The sequence below is a fragment of the Jaculus jaculus genome, chromosome 11 (assembly GCF_020740685.1).
Source record: "Jaculus jaculus isolate mJacJac1 chromosome 11, mJacJac1.mat.Y.cur, whole genome shotgun sequence".
Lineage (NCBI taxonomy): Eukaryota > Metazoa > Chordata > Mammalia > Rodentia > Dipodidae > Jaculus > Jaculus jaculus.
Genome location: NC_059112.1, coordinates 28,887,146 through 28,910,343, shown reverse-complemented (window position 1 = coordinate 28,910,343; position 23,198 = coordinate 28,887,146). Strand labels below are relative to the sequence as shown.

Genomic DNA, 23,198 nt, shown 5'->3' with positions numbered 1-23,198 from the left:
CTGGATAAGACCTTGGGATATCCAGCCTTATTTCCTACTGGGCTTTTTGGGGTGAAAGCCACTTCAAGTTTCTCCTAGGGCTGATGCCAGTATGCAGTTGCCCTGTACTTCAGCCTGTCTTCAGATAATTTTTTTAAAAAATTATCTTGGGTAGGCTTGGCAGGTGAATGTGAGAAATAGGATCCATGTTGGCTGGCTGCCTCCAGCTGTTTTTCCGCTGGGCTTGCCCTCTCAAACTGTCATCTAGGGATGACTCTACCCCGGGTGCGCAATCCCTGAGCTCAAAGCACCATCTAAAAATGGTGCAGGCTCTCTTGCTTCGGTGCCTCTACCCTTGGAATGTGACCCCTGAGCTCAGTGCTGACTCAAAATGGTGCTAACCATAGTATCTTGAAGAAGCTCTGACACGGATTGTGGACCTTGTTCTTTGCCTATGAATATGTGTCATTTGTTCATGGGATAGTGTGAAATAGATCTGTAATTCTCTGTGAACAGGTGAGTTGCTCTGAGAGTCAAGTTTTCCAATAGGGGATATGAGAAGGCTGACTAGTGAGGAACAATGACAGCTGCCCTGGAGACCCATATAGGAATGTATCCCACAGGGAGGGTGGAGAGTGTGAAATATTTCCAATGAGGACTGGTCCCATGCCACGACTAAAACTGTCCAGTAGAGCTGGCAACACACTTTTGCAAGGAATAGTTAGCACAAGGTAATGGGGAAACACAAGACTGAAAGATGAGGACTCAAAGACAAAATGGGGGAAAATGAGAGAAAAATAAGAAAATTAAAGAACTTTTACTAAGTCTTGCTGCAAACAAATGAGCATGGGAAGAAGCAATTCTTTCTAAATTAGTAGCGTGACTTCCATCTGCTGAAGGCTGGTGCTGGGCTGATCTTCAGGCTGTATGTACATGGACTGGCTCAGGTGGGCTGAATGCATTGGCTTTTGTGTCTCTTGGTTACTGCATTGCTCTGCTGCTAAGACAAAAACCTTTCTATGTTGTTTTCTGAAAGAAGTAGCAACTTTCTCACTAGATATGCTACTTTGAGCATATTCACTAAGCTGAGATAGTCACTGATATCAGGGGACTTTGACTTTAAAAAGACAGGCGAGGGCTGGAGAGATTGTTCAGTGGTTAAGACACTTGCTTGCAAAGCTTAAGGACGTGGGTTCTATTCTATAGTATACACGTAAAGCAAGATGCAGAACATGTTGCATGCATCTGCAGTTTGTTTACAGTGGCTAGAGTTCCTGGTGTGCTCATTCTCTCAATCTTTCTGTCAAATAAATAAAATATTTAAGACAGGAGAGGCTATTACTGTTGCTAAGTAGATATGCAAAATAAGTGTGTTGTACTCATCAAATTTCCCTCTTGAGGCAGAGGTAGGAGGATCACTGTGAGTTCGAGGCCACCCTGAGACTCCATAGTGAATTCCAGGTCAGCCTGGGCTAGAGTGAGACCCTACCTCGAAAAACCAAAAATAAAACAAATTTCCCTCTCAATATTTATGTTTATGCCCATAGACTAGATCTGTTTTGCTTTTGGCTATAGAAGCTCCTTTTTGAAGACAGTAGTGACTATTGGAAAAATCCCCAAACTCATCAAAATTCTGAGAAGTGACATTTGATTGTTCAGAATTGAAAGATCTCTGTCACTCCCTCTGAGGCTCAGAAAACAATACAGAAGAGATGACAGAAAGAATATAAGAAGCAAAGGATGGTGGTGTAGTTAGTTGCACACTGTTGGGATGAACTTCCAAACAGATAGCTTATAGGAGGAAGGGATTTATTTCAAGCTTACAGATGCAGGGGGAGTTCTATCCATGGTGGAAGCTGCTACTTCTGTACATACAAGCAGAGAGCGACAACCAAACAGCCAGCCAGCATAAAAACCAACAAGCACAAACCTGAAGCAAGCCCGGACCCCCAGAGCTCAAAGCTGTCTGCACACCTTTGGGCTGGAATTCCAATCCGCCCCAAACACACCTTTGGTTTGGATACCAGGGTCTAACCCCAGTGACACCTCCTCCAGTGTGGAAATTTTAATAAAGCACCTGAGTCTATGGGGTGGGCATACGTTCAAACTAACACAGATGGTGTTGCAGTCAGGTTCACATTGCTGGCAGAAAACACCAACCAAGAGCAGCTTGTGAGGAAACGGGTTTATTTTGGCTTACAGACTCAAGGGGAAGCTTCATGATGGGAGGGGGGAAAATAGCATGAGCAGAGGCTGGACATCACCTCCTGGCCAACATCAGATGGATAACAGCAAAAGCAGAGTATGCCAAACACTGCCAAGAGTATACTGGCTACAATACCCATAAGCCCAACCTCAATAATGCACTGCCACCAGGAGGCTTTAATTCCCAAATCTCCATCAGCTAGCCACCTAGCTTTCAGGACACATATGTTTATGGGGGACACCTGAATCAAACCACCAGAGATGGGGAAGAATCCTTTGGAATTCTGTCTTCTGGACACAAGGCAGCATTTGCATTAATTACCTCGTAGTCACTGTTGTCACCTGCACATTATCTGCATAATATTTGGCCCATCAGTAAGTCATTATGGATGGAGACAGAAAAAAACAACATCAAAACAGAGAATAATTACAAATATGAAGGTTCCGTGGGAGATAGGAGGACAAAGGAAAGTAATTGGAGGGGATTGTCGTCAAAATTATTTTGTACATGTATGAAAACTGTCAATAAAAATATTACAAAGATATCTTCAGTTATAATTTTGCCAAGTCACAATTTTGGGTTGACTAGGCTATGTAATTTCAGCATTCAAGTTATTTCCTATTTATTTTTGACAGGGATTCATGTATCCCAAACTCTCTTTAAACTTGCTATGTGGCCAAAAATGATCCTGAACTTCTGACCCTTCTGCCTCCGTCTCTGGAGTGCCAGGATTACAGATGTACACTATCATTTCCAGATGACATGGTCCTGTGGATTGAACCCAGGATTTCATGCATACTAAGCAAGAAGTGTACCACTGGTCTTTACACCTCCACCTCTAGTATGCACTTTCTAGGTAGTAATATCTCATTACAACTGAAACACCAAGATATTCTGGGATTTAGGAAAATAGATGGACCATGAACTAACACTTGCAAGTTCTAGGAGATATTCTGTGCATATGAACTAATAGATGAATGAAGAAATATGCTAATTATTACATTTTCAGGGCTTCTTCAACAATAGATCAGACTAGGTGGCTTAAACAATAGATATTTCCTCATACTTCCAGAGGTCAGTGAGAAGTCCAAGATCAAGTATTAGCAGGAATGGTTTTGTACAAGGCCTCCTTCCTTTCCCATTGTTACCTTTTCCCATGATCCTCTTGTGTTGTTTATGAATCCTTAGTGTTTCTTGGTTTGTTCGAAGGTGTCTTCTTGTGACATCAGGTAAAATAGACTAGAGTTTATCCTAAAGAACTCAGGTTAACTCAAACACCTCTTTAATGGATATACTGCTTAAGCAAGTTACATTTTGAGATACTAACAGGGCTAAATCCATAATTTATAATTATTAAGTTTCAGTAGTACATAGCATAGTTTAAAAGGAAAAAGAAAATTGCTAGAAGTAGTTTGAAAACTGGTAGTAAGAAATAAGTAGAAAAACTAATATATTAATAACTGATGTTATTGATCTACCTACAGTATTACTACCTACCTGTTTCATAGGTCTGACCCATAATGTATGCCTGTGTATAATTTTCACATATATAAAGTATACAAAATAACCATCACAAAATGCCTACCTACTAGGTAGTTATTTCTACCTAAATGAAGATTTAAAAAAATCAAATTCATAAAATGTCTCAAATTTGAGGAGGTAGCTAAGTCATTGCAATTTTTATATTCAAGATACACAGCTATGGCAGAGGATCTAGAGATACACAATATAATTTGGAACACTTTGAACAAAAACTGAAACAAATAACTATGTGCTTTAACAAGATAAACTTTAGCAATCTCCCAGACTCATTTTCTTTGCACTGTTTCCTCACAAGTCATGATAAATATGACCATACATGTGACAAGAAAATGTTTGCTTTAAACCTAAATCTGGCTCCTGTTGAGTGAGTGATACAGAAATTGGGGTGCACATTTTGATAAGATTGTAAAAGTTTTAATCATATTCTGAAATTGATCAGAAGTGGAAAACTCCCAACCTGTACAAATACATTTGATGCATATTTTTAAATATTTCCTTGTGTCATCTATGGCTCAGGGACATTTCAGAATCAAAGTGTCACATGAACAGAGCAGGTGAACGAGTCCAGGTCTGGCTTCAACGACTCTTATCTGGAATTCTCAGCTCCATTTGATCAATCTATCAGTAATAATTTGTTCACAAGTCAAATACTTTAAAATCATGGATATCACCTGTCTTTATACATATAGAAATGAAAGTCTGAGTGCAGTCTTTTCATATTATATTTGTATATGCAAAGGCTTTAAAATAATATTCATATTGATGTGTTTGGAAAAAATGGTAGTCAGTTATATATAACAATCATTGCTTTTTAAAAAAGGAGGAAGAATAGACAATGCGTTTATTTATAGTAACTTTCAACTTTTGAAAATAACAGACAACAAGATAAATGAACCAGTAAAACAATTTTAATTTTTCTTCAAAATAGATGGGGTGTCACCATTAATTAGCCCTTACCTTACACTTGAAAATGGAGACAACTGTGTGGGAGGGGATAGGATAGAAACATACTCCATAAGATAGATTTTAAGGTCAAGTTTCAGACAGAAAGTTCAGATAAGGCAGGTAAAAACTACAGACATTTTCTCAACAATACCAACATATTAACTTCCCTAGGCCAAACTTCATAAAAATATAAATATCATTACTTATTAGAATAGCAGTTTACTTAAAATTAGTTTTTCTTCCTAAATAACATCATTTATTACTTTAAAAGAAGGGTCCCAAATAGTGCTCCCTATTCATAAACTGCCCTGCAGTTTCATTTATTATTTTAATTATAGTTTACTTGGATTTAAAGAATAAATATAACCCGGTCCTGGTAACACTCTTATTCCACACACACATAAGTGGTTAGTAGATTACAATGATGGCAACCCTGGGACTTCACAACACACAACTCTTCTGATTGGAGTGAAGGGAAGACAGGCCTTTGTACATAAAAAAGACAAATTCTGGTAAGAAAACAACAACCCCAAATATAGGAAAACAAAAGAAATAGTGGGAATAAACCTTGTCTACACAGTTGTTTTCGTAGCAAAATTCACCAAACCTAACATTAATTTGAAAGAAACTGGTGAGAAGAGCTGACCTTGACATGAACTATTTCAAAATAGTGTTGCCTCTTAAGAAAATTCTCAATTGTATAGGTGACCTTTAAGTGGAAACAAAAATAGAAGGTTTTGTCATTTTCATAGGTAGAGGGAGAGAAGACAGTTACTTAGTTAAAAAAAAAATGTTCACATGGTGTGCACTTCCAGTTAATACTGAAAATGTAGACAACACATCATAACCTCAAATAAAAAAAATAAGAGAATAAAAAAAAGCAACAGAACAACAATAGTGATAGATCCTGTGATGGCGAATTTTGTTCGTACCAAAAATATAGTTAGGAATTCTACAAAATGGTTTGCATACAGCAACAGTGCAAATGATGCCTGTGTTTGGCCCATGCATACCACACCATCTCCCCAGCTCGGTGTGTGGTCTTCTAGCAGCCACCGGCCACCAACAGACAGGAGCGTAGTGAAGATGCACTGGGGCTGGTCCATGGACACCAGGAGAACAGCCGGGCCATTATTCCCAGGGACTAACTGGGTGTTTCTGGGGAACCACTTATGACACTAGGCCTTTATCTTAGAAGGCAGTTTCTCCCGAACAAGCTTTGGATCTCGGTGAACTGGAATACACCCCAGGCCACCTCCGAAGGCGGTGGAGCTTTATGTTAACTTCTTGCCTCTTTTCTTTAAAAACCAAGAGTCATTTGTTAGGCAGCCACAGAAATACATCTTTACAACTCACTTCCCTTTATTTTCCCTAAGTTGGGCCCTATGTAAACCTACACTCATGGGAACTTAATATATAAGCCTTCTCAAAGTGCAAAACATGTTACAGTTTTATAGGCTTCATTTCAACGCAGCATTTTACACAGCACAGTACAGTTTGAGATTTATGCTCATAAATTACTCCACTTACAGAATGACTTTCAAAGAATTGGCCACTTAAAATAATGCACAACTTCTTACAGTTAGTACAATCGAACTTTACAAGCTTTTTTCCAAGACCAAAATAAAGTTAATTTTACACTTAATCACATATATACATATTTCGAAATGTTCTTTATCTTCGTAAGTATAGATAGACAAGTTTGCCTACAGAGAGGCAAACTGAGGAACTATAGTTTGGGTTCTGGCCCACGATTATTGTACAGAATGTTAAAAAATAATCTGTTAAGTGACTCATTTGATTTCTTTCTGCACCATCTGCTCAGCCTGTAGCTCTCTAGGCAGCGTTCGAGACCGCTGCAGAACCACACTCAGTTCTTCGATGACCTTTGAGTGTAGCTTGTGATCAGGGTCCAAGGCAGCTTTGCCGTTCCTGTCCTCAGTCTTTCTTAGCGTCTTTGAGCCTTTGCAGCTCTTCTGTTGCCCATGGGGGACCTCGGCCTCAGTGTCCTCCAGGCAGTTGAAACTACGGTGCTTCCGGGCACGGTTTCGAAGCTTATCATCCTTGTGCTCCAGGCACTGGGCCACGATGGAAGCTCTGTCCTTTAGGCTGGGGTCCATGGACTCTCGGTCACGCTTTTCACTAAGCCGCAGCCTGTCTAGTTCTGCCCTTGCACTCTAAAAACAGAATAAAATAAAATGTCTCACAGGAAAACAAGGCTTGAGACAAATATTTAGAGGATAAATTCCACATAACAGCTGATGTTTCCTACACAAGACCTTCTTTGGTTTTTATTTTGATAAGAAGCTCTCATGTTTGAATTTATACACTTGTCTTAGAGCAAACAAATAACACACATAAATAGATTCCACAGAAATCCACATTAGCATGCATTTAACATACCAGTTCAGAGATATCTTTTAGGCTAATTACTCAAATTGACTCTCAACCTCCTCTCTTCTAGTTCATTTTGCCTGCATGTGCCGCATGGGCTCACAATAGGCTCAGAGTACTGAGGAGAAACGTGGTCTTCTTCATCATGTGGGCCAGGGAAAGGCTCTGGGCCACAGCCCTGCTTCACGGCTCACCGTCCACATTGGCATTTTAATAAAAGACACAGGGAAGTAGTGTGACAGAGAAACCTGTTGGACCCACTTTGTCCAAATGCACAAAGTGGAACATGCACCTGAGGTTTGTATGCAGTGGCAGGAGACATTGGCATACCCATACTCTCTCTGCCTGCCTCTTTCTCTCTCTAAAATAAAAAAATAAAATCTAAAAGAGAAATCAGTATTAGCCTAAATGGGAGATGGCTCAATGACTAAGGGGACTTGCTTGCAAAGCTTGTTGACCCATGTTCAATTTTCAAGCCAGCCATGTAAATAAAATAATGCAAGCACCTGCTGTTCTGCATTGGCTAGAGGTCTTGGCATGCATGAGAATACACATGTACACACACACGGAATAAGAGTATACTCTGCAGTTTCCCGTAACAATAGTAGCCAATTAAAGACTGCTAAGAACTGAACACTGAAGGAGATTTATAACACAACTTCCAAGGCTTCAGGAACATTGCAGAAGAAGGGAAGGAACTACTCTAAGAGCCATAGGATAGGAAGGTGTGCTCTGAGGTAATGTCTCCTCCACAGAGAATGACTGGCACATTCATGGCCCCACAGTGATTACTGACAACCCCACTGAGGAGCGTCAACAGTGGAATGGAGGGCAGGTGAAAGGGGACTATACCTCAATGAGAATGTGATCAAGTTGCAGTATGTTCTTATATTAAATTCCAGAAAACACTAGCCTAAATGATTTACAGTTTTGTGTACAGGCGGGGACACATGGTGGAAGTGACCTGTAAAGTCAGAGAATGGAAAGTGAGGACAGGAAGCCCTGGGTGCATGGATGAATCATGTGGTGTATGTTGGAGGGCCATGCATATTTTGTGGAAAGAAAAGCAAGGGTGCAGCCACTGGAGGGAAAAGGCAAAGCCTGTGAGCCACACTGTCACTAGACGATGAGGTATTAGTGATTAGAAAGGCGAGATACAGGAGAACCAAGGCGAATGTGAAGTGGCTTGTCCAGGCAGGGTCAGTCTATGTCACTTGGATAAATAGAAAGAGCCTGTTGTTTCCGAGTTCCAAAGAATATCTTCCACCACCAAAGCCAGAGGAACAGTGGGGAAGAGATTCTTAAGAGGAAATCATTCACATGGTATGTGCCATTAACTGCAGACATGTGATCCATTAGTTATGCAGGTCTCATCACACCAAAACTCAATGTGACCCAGATGTACACATATGAGCACTAGAAATCTTACTTGACAATCTCCAGGTTATGAAATGTATAGTCATCCCTAGATTTAATCCTCAGGATATGCTCTGAGGTTTATGTGGCTGTTCACAGTTTACAGAATGCCATCTGTATTATAAGATACTGAAACAGAAATCAAGGACGAGACTACTTTCATGAAGTCATGAAAGTGGTTTTGGAATGAGACCCTAGACTGGCCTGTCTCACACCAAAGTGACTTCTTCCAAGACATCAAACCTGTGTGCAGGGTCGTAAAGAGGGAGGAATTCTAAATTTATGTGCTTTGTTTCAAATGGATCATTTTTAGTTTTCCTTTTTGATTAGTTTTATTTGTGGTGTAGACATCATTTAAAAAAAATAATAGAATCTTGCTCTGCTGCCCAGCCTAACTTCTAACCCTTGGGCTCAAGCCTCCTCCAGCTCCCTGCTCCAAGTGGCTGGGAATACAGGTGTATGCCACCACTCCCACTAAGAATAACAGTCATGAATGACAGGGCTTATGCCCCAATGTTTTCCATGTTCCTTATGATATGGTGTCAATACGTGTTAACTATATGATGGGCATTATTCTGGTAAGTTCTAATATATAACATCATCTCATCACCACAGTAATAACCATGTGGGAGCAGAGGCTCTTGTCGGCTCCCCATACTTTCAGAGGAAGAAGCTGAGAACTCAGTTTAAGAAGGAACTCATGGTTTTATATGAAGCAGGTGTGGGCCTGGTAGAATTTAGCCTGTGTAATCTTAAGCATTATGTTTGCCTCTTCCTGTGTGATGTCCTTTGACAACCACTGACTTTTCCTGGCTCCTTCAGTTGGCTCACTGCTAGTTGATCTAGTTAATATGAGAAATCACCTTCTCCAGGAAGCCTTCCCTGCCCAGGAGAGGGACTTTCCCACAACTTCCAAGAAAACCCAGTGCAAAATGAGTCAGCAACCATATCAAGCTGCCAATCACGCCTCTGAAAAACAACTATTCCTGAGGATATGTCCTGACACGACTGTAAGTTTGATGAATGTACTTTCCTTAGTAATTTTAAGTCAATATCCATTTTTAAAACAAAAGACCAATTTATTAGCCTGGTTGTAAATGTCTTATTCTATATTTATATGAACCTAATCAAATTCTGTAGCAAAATTTGAATGATTCCTATGAAAATTTTCATCTTCCAATATCTTTAAAAGTATCAAAGTTTTTAAATATTAGAGAATTAAAAAAATCTTGATCAATGCCAGGCATGGTAGTGCATGCCTTTAATCCCAGCACTAGGGAGGCTGAGGTAGGAAGATCACCTTGAATTCAAGACCACTGTGAGTCTACATAGTTAATGCCAGGTCAGCTTGGACCAGAGTGAGATACTACCTTGTAAAACAAAACCAAAAACAAACAAACAAACAAGCAAACAAACTTGGTCAAGTAACCATGTTTACTATAATTGCAAAAAGTAGTAATTTACAAATTTTCTATCAAGTAGAATTGCATGGAATTATTTTAGGACACTTGGGTAAGTTTTTCATAGTCTCACTTTATTATCAGTTTTTCATCCTAAGCATGTTAAATGTCCTACCTGAGGTTGGGATTTGGGTAACAGAGCACATTTAATCATCTATAGTTGATACTGCTTAATTTAATTTGATCCAAGGGTTTTCATCCTAAGGCAATGGCATGAAAGGTTGGGGTCACTATAGGTCAGATGCACTTCCTATGTGGCATCACTGGCTCACCTGGTGCCTAATCTCCTACGGGTAGTGACTTAGGATTTTAAGATTCTAAAGCTGTTAAGAAGCCCATAGTTCTGCTGAGTGGCTTTGCTATCTAAAACACTGCAGGTGCAGAATGGACAGAGGCACTGACATCATTTATATAGAGAGCTATTCTTCCTTCTGATGGCATCAATGTTGCAAGACCAAGTAGGGCGCCAAGGTCCCCAACCTCTGTCTTTTGGGGAAGAAATATATAAGGAGATAAGCATTCAAGAACACTTTTTTGTAAATATGTTTTATTTATTTGTTTATTTGAACGAGAGAGAGAAAGAGGTAGAGAGAGAAAGAGAGAGAGAGAGAGAGAGAGAGAGAATGGGCACACTAGGGCCTCCAGCCACTGCAAACAAACTCCAGACGCATGTGCCTCCTTGTGCAACTGGCTTACATGGGTCCTAGGGAATCGAACCTTTGGCTTTGCAGGCAAATGTCTTAACTGCTAAGCCATCTTCTTCAAGCCACAAAAATATTTTTGCACGAAAAGAATGTACAAGACCTGACCACTGGAGTAAAGCACATTAGCCTTTCAAAGCCTGTATCTGATTGGAATGCGAGACTGCAACCATTTAGTTCCAAATTTAAGTTCAAAGAGCATAGATAATCTTTTGAGAAACTTAATTATTCATTGTTCCCTAAGTGACTCATGAGTTCTGAGAATAAATAGCTCATGCTCTTTCCTGAGAGAGTGTACTTTTTGTCAAGATGGACACTACTTATATTCTTGTACCCTTGTGGGAGGGAGGGGTCAAGAAAACAGTAGCTCTTGGGAAAAATGCTAAATCATTTTTACGGATACTCAGAGGTGATCTTACTATTCCTTTAAGAACGTCCAGGGTTCCAAGACCACCAGATCTTCATTGTTCACTACAAAATCTCCTTATTTCCACTTGGTGTTCACTTTAATGGGGTAACAAGTTATCTTGTAAAATTGTTTTGTGATTTTTATCATAAGAACAACTACATACTTATGTAAAATTTCTTACCCATTTCAGAGAAAGTAAGTGGTTCATGCATATGTAAAACTTGAGTGGCCAATGGTGTTAAAAAAACGTGGCATAAGGTTACTGATACTCTTTTCTGGAGTACATGATAATTATCATATTATCCAAAGTTGTTGTTGTTAATATCATTATTACTTTGAAGCTGAGAGGTAATTAACAAACTCAGTCAAATGAAGACATTGGACAGTAAATGGCATGTTACTATGATACAAACAAAATCTTAACCTACCTCAATATTCCTCTGGGCTTGGGTTGCATTTCTCTCATGTTGGATGGGAATTAGAGGTAAGCCTCCAATTTTGGGATTCTTGGTTATTGAACGTTTTCGTTCCTTTCCAGCCGGTGGCCATATATCATTTTCATGCTGTGGAAACAATTCCATGCTGTTGGGGTTTGATTTTATCACGCAGTGCACATGCTAGTCGCTTGGCCCCTATACATCCACACCAAATGATCTGCTTTCCATGAGAATGCCATTTGTAATTACGACGTGGACTCTGGCAGCGACAGGGCTCCAGGACATGAATCTCTTAAGTGTACTGAGCTTTGAGGTCTCAGTTCAATTTCTAAGTTTCAAAAACATGCCTATGTGCTACTTATCAAACCAAATGGGAGAAAATATTGAAGGAAACTGGCAAATCACTTTTTAAGAGAAAAATGATATCTTTGTCGACATCTCCTAGGTTCTGTAATCAAAGTAACTATGTATTATCCATCTATCCTCACTACAACAAAAGAAATTTTGATGTAAAAATAATTATCTCTTACATTCCTGGAATTGTCTTAAAACATGGCTATCTGAAAAAAAATTAGCCTTATTTCATGAACTTTTGAAAAATATTACTTTTTCATACTTTTTATTACTGAAAATCAGTCTACAACAGAATGTGAGACATTTGTTCTCAAGTTATTGACTGCATTCTAGTACACTACACAATTATAGATATGACTGGAGAAGAGTTAATTTTGCAATGGGTAATAAATGTCCACAGAAAAAATTGTAAGCTCTTGAGAGATTAATCCTTGAGAACACACACACACACACACACACACACACACACACACACACACTCTTTCCCCCCCTCTCCCTCTCTCTCTCTCTCTCTCTCTCTCAAAGTAAAATCTTTAAGGAATTTTCTCTACTCCTCAGGGTAGATTAAGTAAGTTGGGAAAATTAAATTGTTTTTCAGACAACACCCTGTAATATAATGACAGACTGCAAATCATAAAATGAAAAATTTACAGATGTTTTGATGAAATAAAATTAAGTTGGAAAACAATAAATAACTAAAAGCCTATTCTTTTTATTTTCCTTATTTTTAGATATATCAACAAATTCTTCTTATGCTGTTTAGAATGTAACACATAGTTTTATAGCAAAAATGTTATTCCTATAAATATGTTCCTAATGTTTATCATATCATAGCAATATATTTCTATGGGGGCATATTATTAAGCTTTTTTTCCTATCCACAGTCATAGTTCATTTTATTTAATCCTCAGTGATCCCAGAGTAAAAGTGTTTGTGCATTATGTACACCCTTGCATTTTGATGAAAGTTTTACCTCCATCAACAAATCTGTAATGATAGATTATATATTTATACTGTAGAAAATGTGGCAAGGTTCATGTTATTTTTATGTCATGGCCTCAAATGTGGTTTTAAAAAAAAAAGAATTTTGATGTTATATACTCAGGATGCCCCTCCCCCCCCCCAACAAAACTGGAAGAAAACAGGCTGAGAAGATACTAGGTAATTTTATGACTCACGTGGATATTTTCAAACCACTGAAGTATACAGTCTATGACAACTGATACCCTGGGATCTGGGAAACAGAACCTCCAGCTCCTCACTGATTGACATTCACAGTGACTATTAGTGACTAGGGAAATGTCTCAATGAAGACCGCCTTGCAGACAGTTGTACTTTTACCGCTGGAAACACTGATCACACCCAACACCTCCAATTCTCTCTTTCACATTCCAACGTAACCTGTGACCTCCATATCTTCCTACTCACTTCACTGCATTGGTTTCTCTTCTGTTCTGGGCCTCAGCTGGTTTGATAATTTCTTTTTCTGTACTAACTCATGCACCCAATCACTGAATTATCTTTATCAGTACACATGAACACTATGTGCAGTCCTACCTTGAAGAGCTGGAGCTGCCAAGCTTCCCTTGCCCTCACATACCTAACTAGCCACAAGCTCATTAACTCTGGGGAAAATAAATTACTTGATACCATTTTCTGTCCTGGTCATTTGGTTTTTCTCCTTTGCCATTCTTATTTATTTTATTTCTCGCTTATCTTTAATATTTGGATTGTCCCAGGCTATTCTTCTAGCTCTTTCTTCCAGGTTTTCTTTCTTCACTCTGCATATCATATCATCTAGTCCTACAGCTCTCAGTAAAATCTAAGCACTGACTTGCCCCAAATATGCATGTTAGCCCCAAACTTCTGTCTGAGTTTTGCTCTAATTATCAGCACATTTGTGTATCTAACAGGTATCTCAAGTTCCACGTGGCCTACACAGAACTTTCAGCTTCCTTGCACATCTCCAGTAACCCTCTGCGTAGTTTCCAGTTGCTAAGGGCATAAAGCCTAAGACTTTTTTGCTTCATTTCTACCCCAATCAAACTGTAATGACCAGTCTGTTCAAAACTTAGCTCTACCTTCAACATATCCCAGAATGTTAGTATCTCACATGATGTTACCACGCTGCTCTCAACAGAAATCTTTTACCTATCTATTCTCCTGCTTCTCCCTTTGACTCACTAAGGTGCAGCCTGCACAAAATAACCCCAATCACTTTTCCAGCTAAACATCGGGATGATAGCCTTCCCTGTTTCAAGCTCTTACCTGCTGTTCACAGGGTCTGTCACCTGCTCCCCTTATCTCCTGTACCTCCCTCACATTGCCCTGTTGGACATTTAGGGGATGAACTGAGATTGTGGCCCCATCACAAGGCACAGACCTGCTGGTCCCTCCCCAGGGTGCTTCTGTTGCACACCTGAGGGCCTCAGTTTACCTTACATGGATCTCTTCTCACCTGCCCAGTACTCAAACTCTTTCCTTCAGAACTTTTCTATCCATATCCTTCCTTACTTCAGTCACTCCCACTTTATCAAATTTATTTCATTGTTTTCACGCTGATGCTCATTAATTACTTATTTTATGCCCTACCTTCCTATTTTAAAATAATGAGTAGTTAATTCAAAAAAGGCACTGGACTCCTTAGGGCAGATATACCTGTGAACTGAGGAAGTCAGTCTCCTCATTATTTCTGCACTAGAGCAGAAATACCCACAATAATTAATTATAGATATGTTTTAAAATGGTACTACAATGGAGAAATACTCTTCATTCCTTGAGTTCCAACAATGGAGTCCACCAAGTCCAATTATAAAAACAAAAACAAAAACATCAGGTTAATTGTACCATAAACAGTAACTGTAACAGCCTTTGGCTGTATGGTACCAATTTTAGGAAAATCATTTGTTCTTAGTTTTCTTTTTAGAAAACATAAGAGTATGAATATCTGAATTTTCAGAACAAAGAAATATCTCAAAAGTTTGCAAGTAGTTCTCTTCCACAAATTCCCAAATTGTAATGGAAATGAGTGTCAGAGAAGAGCCATGTGTATTAATCACTAGAAAGTTTAGTAAATTAAATGAATAGAAAATGTCAAGGCAAGATGTGTGTGTGTGAGTTAACTTCTTCCTTGTATGAGAAGCAGGGAAGTACCTGCCTGGTAACAAGATGTGTCAACTTAATGTTACAATGGACCTCAATACTCTGTGAGAAAAAGCATTGTGAATTCAGACAGATAAGGTTGGGAAAGGTATCAATCCAGTTAACAGGGCTCCATAACCATTCTCTAGAAGTCCTCCTTCAGAGAGGAGACTGATACAAGAACAGGTCTTTGAGACCCCAAGTTAAACCACGAGTTAAATGAACACTCCTAAGCAAACAAAGCTTCTGTTGCCCATGGCTTGTTGCAAGGCATACATGAGTTGATCCTTATGAAAAACCCAGATGCAATAGGCACCCATAAAAGGCACATCCCTGTCCTTGTTTTTGCAAAGAGAAGGGTAGGAAAAATGAGAGGACCAGAAGGGAAATAGGACACTTTTCTAAATGAAGATCTATGTGCCATTTTAGTACAATGACAGCTTGTTAAAGCTAGCACCTTATGCTACTATCTTAATATATATCTAAACCAAGCAGCTCTTGAAGAGGTAGAAAAATAAAAAAAAAAAAAAGCATGGACAGATATAATAACCTCTTATCTCAAAGGCCATTGGGTGCCACTGGATTTTCAAATAGTTAAAACATGTAAGAATGAAATTTTAATCTTATTCAAAATTCATTAAAAATTATCATCACGGTCATAGTCCATTGGACAGTTGATGCGGAGATCATACCTGTGCCATGAAAATACTGGCCATCCACTCCATTTGGGCCTGGGAGCTCTCACAACACAGGTGCCTACAAAGAAAGGTTTAAATAGAGACTGCTTGAAACATAACCTTCTTCACTGTGTGTGGTAATTTAGAGATCAGAAATTTTCCAGAATCCTCCTATTTGTGGCTTCATGTAATCAAAGTGTTTCAGTAGACACAGTTTTAGACCTCTGCAAGTAGCATTATCCAAACAGCAAAGTAAGCACATGGTTTAAAGAGACACGTGGCCTGTGCCACTGGGACTTGATGGAAGTACTGTGGCAAGACGGAAGTTGACATCTGTTAGATATTTTCAGTCACATGATAAGAAAATCTCTTTTTTTCCCTCAGAGATTCTGGGTGGCATTACATGCATATTTCTATAGTAGCAGATTTTTAAAGAATGCTTAGAGGTAGTCTCCATTATGTCAATACAGCTATTAACACCCACCAAAATAAATAAATAAATAAATAAATAAATAAATAAATAAATAAATAAATAAATACCATATATATCCAGTAACACTGATTCAGTATCCTTGATTAAAACCCTAAGTAAGGGCTGGAGGAATGGTTTAGCAGTTAAGGCATTTGCCTGCAAAGCCAAAGGAACCAGGTTTGATTCCCCAGGACCCACATTAGCCAGATGCACAAGGGGCTGCACGTATCTGAAGTTTGTTTGCAGTGGCTAGAGGCCCTGGCGCGCCCATTCTCTCGCTCTCTCCCCCTCTTCCCCTCTTTCTCTGTCAAATAAATAAATTAAAATAAAATATTAAAAAATAAAATAAAACCCTAAGTAAAACAGTGCTCTTGTTCTCAGAGTTTACAAAGTCTATTATGGGAGCTGGACTTGTAAACAAATGAATTATTACATAGTGACTAACAGCAAAAGGTTAGTTGGTCATAAACTTCGAAGAGCAGGTGTGAGTCGAGAAGGTGAAGAGAGGCTCTTTTTCTCAAGTGAGGCAACTTTGGACTGGCAGTTAGAGTGACATAAGAGACACAGCAATGCGATTCTAGCCTTCGTATTACTGAATACTAAATGATATCTATTTTAAAAAATATAAAGAGACAACTTCTATAACTTGCTTCTCTTCTCGGAGTCATACTAAGCCATTGATTCTTCTCATCATCATATACAAAAATGCAAAATCATCTCATGTTTGCACCCAAGTACACAAAATGCTGAAAATGCAAAGAAACTGGGCTGGAGAGATGACTCAGTGGTTAACGGTCCTTGCTGCCTGCAAAGAAATTAATACTTCTCCTGGTGAGAGTTCTCCTTTGGCATAAGGGCATTTGAGCTATGGTTTGAAGGAATGATTGCTGAGTCATGGGAGAATAAAGGTCATGAGGAAGGGAGAGGCGCTCTTCTGGAAGAACCTTCAGAGAATGCATCATTGTAACCCAGGGGTAGTACAAAGCTGCAGACTGAAGAAAGATGCTCATTCTATTCAGAAGTACAAAACTTGTGGGTAAAGAAGCTAAAAGAGTTATATTCAAAGGCTCTTTCATGGCAAGCCAACAACTCTATAATATCCTGCAGGCTAACAGCAGATTGTCCTGTGTCAGGATTCACAAAAGAGTTGCATTTTGTTTGGCTTGGTTTTGTGCATTGGTGATTTATGTGGTATGTGTATGTTGTGTATGCATGTATGTACAGATGTGTTCACAGGTGTGAGGAGGTGATCTGTTTTTCTTCCTTTCTCTCATCTATGTACTTCCTTTAAACAGTCTTTTTCTCTGACACTGAGCACCAGTGATTCTCCAGTCTCAGCTCCTCACAGGACTGGGGTTATAGAGGTGCACAGCTATGCCCAACTGTTTATGTGGGTCCTGAGGATTTCAACTCAGTTAGTCTTGGCCATCTTGGATCTCTATGCTTATGGTAAGAGCTCTGACCAACTGAGCCATCTCCCCAGCCCCACAGAAGGATCTCAAAGCAGGAGAGAAGTATGGTCATTGCAGGAAAGTCTGTGGTGGTTAGGTAGAGTGTACAGTACACAATAAAAGTAAAGGCAGAAGAAGAAAGGGCACAGAAAACTTCTGAAGTAATCCTGAGGGATTAAGAATGCCTGGCCCCGAGGACACAGGCTGGGGGAGGGAATCAAGGGACAAGGACGCAGCAGATCCAGCCTGACTCCATGACTTATCGGACACAAAAAGGTCAGGGGTATCAGAGGCATTTAGTGCTATCTGGGAGATGGGAAGGACATGGGTGACATCAAAAGAAAAATGTAGAAATACCAGGTTTCAGACCAGGATATGGCTTTTGAAAATATCCCATGTAAGCTAACTTGTATCTTTGAATTATAATTTTTACCTATTTATCTTCTGAAAATTGGACTCAACAATCATTTATTCTATAGTGAAGAAATCAGAATCACTTAAGGGACACTGGAAAGAGGTCATGCGATTACAACTAACACAAACCCTGACACATTTATTTGCTTCTTCTTTTCTATAGTTCTTTCTGCTAAGTAATTCTCTCCCCAAAGTTGTAACTATTAGATCAAGCCAAAAACGTTCGACAGTCATCAACTTACCAGTGATGTTTCTCAGAATAAGCAGTCAGTCCCCAACTGGATCATAAATGGAAAAACACACACATTATATTAAAATAACTATTTTTACAAGATTGAAAACAGAACATTAAATAAGTGTTATTTAGTTGTAGGAATGCATAATGGATCTCATATCACATAAAATAATGCAATAGCTGTGATTATCTAGAGTGATGTTAATAGATAGCTACAAGTTTATACAAGATGAAGAGAGACAGAGTGAAGGTGCTGCGATGTCACTGGCCAGAGTAGGACATCCCTGAGAATATACTTGCGCCTGAGTGCTAGGGTTTGGAGGCGGTATTACAAGGTCCGTGTGTTCAGTCTCCTAAAGTGATCCTGAAAGACGATAGAACCTTTAAGAGGTTGCAGCCAGAAGGAAGTCCTTAGTCTGTGGGAGGGGGTGCCCATTTGAAAGAGCTTATGTGTCTGTCACATACCCCTTGGTAGCTCTTACAGGGGTACTTTTATAAAGGCCTGAGCCTCGAATGACCCAGTTCCGTCTGGTACCTGCACATATTCCCATCATTACCACATGCCACAATGTGAGACAGCTGAGATGGTCCTGACCGGAATTGAGCCAATGAAGGCAATAGAGCCTCGACCCACAAAAACAGTGAGTTATTACCTTATTTCAGCCCTTTTCATAAACTTTATTCTTCTTTGACTCATTAATCAGCTTTGTGTACCACAAGTAGCCTGCCTTAGCTATTGTGTTGGGGAACCTAAAACTAATACAGTTAAGAACAAATGTTTATGAAAATGGCTGAAAGTGTGTGTGTGTTGTGTACTGCATGTATAGGCACTGGGTATAGACATTTAATATGGAGGCAAACGTAAGTATATTTTCAGTCACAGAACCTGAGGGTAAGTAAGCATAGGCCGGTAGACAGTAATTTAGGATATTGACACAGTGTAAACTAGCTAAACAACATGCTTTGTGATAAATCGTGGTGAAACTCAAAGCTGAGATGAATCAAGTATCAAAATGCATGTGACACTTAAGAGGGTCTGTGTTCTTCCAACTATATGCTGTGAGAATGGGTCCAAATTTGGCATAACAAAGGGCAAATGACAGAGCCAGCATCAAAATAACTCAAAAGCCAGTGGTCAGGAGACTGGAGGGCGGCCAGGGACATCCTGTGTGCGGGCTTGCTGGCACCATGCCTAGTGGGCAAGTGGTCTGCAGCCCACCCTAAGGTGGGAGGTCAGGCAGGACTGTGTCCTCCAGCTGAACATTTCCTTCCACTGGGGACAGAGAAGTCACCAAGGAGCTTGATCATCTTGTAAGAGGAGATATCACCCTGCTGATCCACTCACAAAGTTCCTCAAGCTTCCCCTAGGTCTCAAGCCACAGATGCACCTTTGGAAGTTTGCCTCAGTTGACTTAATCACTCCTCCCTATATCCTTTAATAAACTCAGTTCCTCATTAAAAAAAAAAAAAAACTTTCAACAATCCTTTGCTTTCAGGTTTTACCTTGTTGGGGGCTTCATTTTCTTCTTCACACCAAGATAAAATTTCATTGAACTCAGAGAAAACATTTTGTCATATTTACTGCTCTGTAAGGGAAAAGAAAATTGTAGTCAAGCACACTTTATACATTTCTTGATAAGCTTCTTGAATATTAGCCACTGCATTTAGAAATATGTATATTCCCCAATGTTTTATGACTTTCATCAGGTTTTAATAAATTAATATTATTTTGATTATAATATGAGCAAATAAGTAAATTTAAGTAGATAATTTTGTACATATTGATATAAAAGTTTATGTCTGTACATTTATAAACACTTATGTAAAACTCTATTAATTCTTCATTTAAAATGCTAGGGACAAACATATGTGAACTCATCACACCACCAGTGTTTTCTGGAGTAACACCTATTCAAGTGTGTTCATAATTCTGTGCTGAAAACACATGACATATCACACAGTAAACTAACTAATATAGGCTCTAGATACTACAGGGTGGTTTGGTTCAAATTTGGTTTCCAAATGGAACATGATTTTCTGTACATTTAGGATTTCATAATCAGGAAGAACTGACTTTGAATTTGTATGATCACGTATTAAAGTACCCTATGTTACCATACCAAACAAAATTTTCAGTATAAAAAGAATTTGTATTTTCCCTAAATAAATAATACATTCTATACATTCTCCATATTCCTCTTACACCTTCATCTGTGCTTAAATAATTTAAAGATGTTACAAGCTGCTTGGATATATTTCCTTACAGGTCAAATGCCTGATGGAGCAAAGACTGAATCGTTATATTCCAATTAAAATCTTCCTATAAATTAAAATCTTTATATACATTTTATTACTTATCCTTGGATAAATGTCAATGTTATAAAGATAATAACTTCAAAATAATCTATAACACAACATTCTACATTCTCTAAAATTTTTTATGAAAATATTGTTTTTGACTTTGAGGCTGACAGCATTTATAACTCAGATAAAGGAGTTTGACGCCAGGAGAAGCTGATATAAATATGGATTGGTTCTTACTGTTTTTAAATTTCACACTATTTCTCTTTGTGTTCATGTTTTTGCTTTGTGTGTATGTGTGCACGTGTGTGTGTGTATGATGATTCACAGATGTACAGGCATGCATGTGGGGGGTGTGCACATGTGTGCCCGTGCATGTGGAGGCCCGTAACTGACATTGATGCTCCTTCTTTCCACCTTGTTTGTTCAAACAGGGTGTCTCTCTCACTTGAACGCAGACTTCACCAATTTGGCTACTAGCCAGAGTGTCCAAGATATGTCTGTCTTTGCTTCCCAGTAGCTGGGATCACAAGCGGCTACCACACCTGCCCAACGTGCATGGGTGCCGGGGGTTCAAACCTAAGTGCACATGTTTGCAAGGCAAGTGCTTTCCAACTGAGCCATCACACCAGCCATGTTTTCCTTTTCTTGATTTATAAAGAAATAAAACATGGCTGGAGAGATGGTTTAGTGGTTAAGGTATGTGCTTATGAAGCCAAAGGACCCAGGTTCGATTTCCAGGCCCACGTAGGCCAGACACACAAGGAGGCCCATGTGTGTGGAGATCCTTTACAGTGACTGAAGACCTGGGCATGCTCATTCTCTTTATCTGCCTCTTTCTCTCTCTTTGAAATAAGTAAAATAAGTAAATTTTTAAAAAGGAATAGAACAATACTGACTATCTAAACTGGAATGTTGAAGAAATTACATATGCAAGCAAATATTACAAATGTTTACTGTAAAGATTAAACTGCTAGCAAACTGTTAGAGCTGATAGAAACCTACAGCAATGTAGCAGGATACAAAATAAATATACAGAAATCAGTAGCCTTCATATATGCTAACAACAAACACACAGAGGATGAAATCAGAGGATCATTCCCATTCACAATTGCATCAAAAAAAAAAATAAAGTTCCTTGGAATAAACCTAACGAAGGAAGTAAAGAATCTCTACAATGAGAACTTTAAAACACTCAAGCGAGAAATTGCAGGAAACACTAGAAAGTGGAGAAACATCCCTTGTTCCTGGATTGGAAGAATCAATATTGTGAAAATGGCAATCTTACCAAAAGCAATCTACACATTTAATGCAATCCCTATCAAAATTCCAAAGGCATTCTTCACGGAAATAGAAAAAAAAATCCAAAAATTCATTTGGAATCACAAAAATCCTCAAATATCTAAAATAATACTGAGGAACAAAAATAAGGCTGGTGGTATCACCATACCTGATTTTAACCTATACTACAGAGCCATAGTAACAAAAACAGCATGGTACTGGCACAAAAACAGACATGTAGATCAGTGGAACAGAATAGAGGACCCAGATGTAAGTCCAGGTAGCTATAGCCACCTGATATTTGATAAAAATGCCAAAAATACTCATTGGAGAAAAGACAGCCTCTTTAGCAAATGGTGTTGGGAAAACTGGATATATATCTATAGAAGGATGAAAATAGATTCTTCTCTCTCTCCATGCATAAGAATTAAGTCCAAATGGATTAAAGACCTTAACATCAGACCGGAAACTCTGAAACTGCTAGAGGAAAAAGTAGGGGAAACTCGTCAACATATTGGTCTTGGCAAAGACTTTCTGAATGCAACCCCAATTGCTCAGGCAATAAAACCATAGATTAATCCCTGGGACCTCATGAAATTACAAAGATTTTGCTCTGCAAAGGACACAGTGAAAAATGCAAAGAGGCAACCTACAGAATGGGAAAAAATCTTTGCCAGCTATATATCTGGGATATTTTTATAATCATGGAAAATGTTAATAAAAATTGTGAAAAGAAAAATAAAATAAAATAAAAAAGAAATAAGTAAAATAAGTAAATTTTTAAAAAGGAATAAAATAATACTGACCATCTAAATTGGAATGTTGAGGAAATTACATATGCAAGCAAATATTACAAATGCTTACTGTAAAGATTAAACCAAAGCACCTATTAAATTTTAGTTCAATAATGTGCATAAAGTGAGTGATCAGGAAACAGCTATTATTGTTAAATATAAAATACATATCTCATAGAAATTATAATATAGCAGTCTGTTAGGATCCTAGGACAACACACAAATGTTCAAATACATAGATCAATTAATACCCTTTATATGTTAAAATTCTTTGACAATATCACTTTCTTATAACAAAAGTTAATTTTGAAAAATAAGGGATAAGAATTTTATTTATAAAACTAAAGGCTTAGCTCCACGGAGCAAGTAGGTAAAAAGGATAAAGAGAGAGTAATTATAGGAAAGTAACCAGGAAGACGCTAAGAAGTGACGTCTTGCTGACCAGCGGCCTCTGAGGCAATGTCTGTTAAGGCATGGCATTTACAAAGTGAGTTTTCACCTTATTTTTGTTTCTTTAGTGGTTATTATCACTGAAAATATATAAACTTCCTTGCTTGTCCTCCTTCACTTCCTCCCTCCCTTCCTTCCC

At 38.7% G+C, this 23,198-nt stretch overlaps 1 protein-coding gene across 3 annotated transcripts in view; it reads right to left on the bottom strand.

Moving 5' to 3' along the window:
* Nucleotides 1-4,619: 4,619 nt before the first annotated feature.
* The window catches only part of Arap2 (ArfGAP with RhoGAP domain, ankyrin repeat and PH domain 2), a 186,519-nt gene continuing 167,940 nt past the window's right edge, over nt 4,620-23,198 (bottom strand). For all 3 annotated transcript variants that reach the window (XM_004656108.2, XM_045130025.1, XM_045130023.1), the window contains 5 exons: nt 19,737-19,819; nt 18,241-18,276; nt 15,677-15,740; nt 11,481-11,615; nt 4,620-6,849 (listed from right to left, as the gene is read on the bottom strand). In XM_004656108.2, the coding sequence (XP_004656165.2) occupies nt 6,466-6,849; nt 11,481-11,615; nt 15,677-15,740; nt 18,241-18,276; nt 19,737-19,819 (702 nt within the window). In that variant the 3' untranslated portion in view covers nt 4,620-6,465. The remainder of the gene's footprint in view (nt 6,850-11,480; nt 11,616-15,676; nt 15,741-18,240; nt 18,277-19,736; nt 19,820-23,198) is intronic.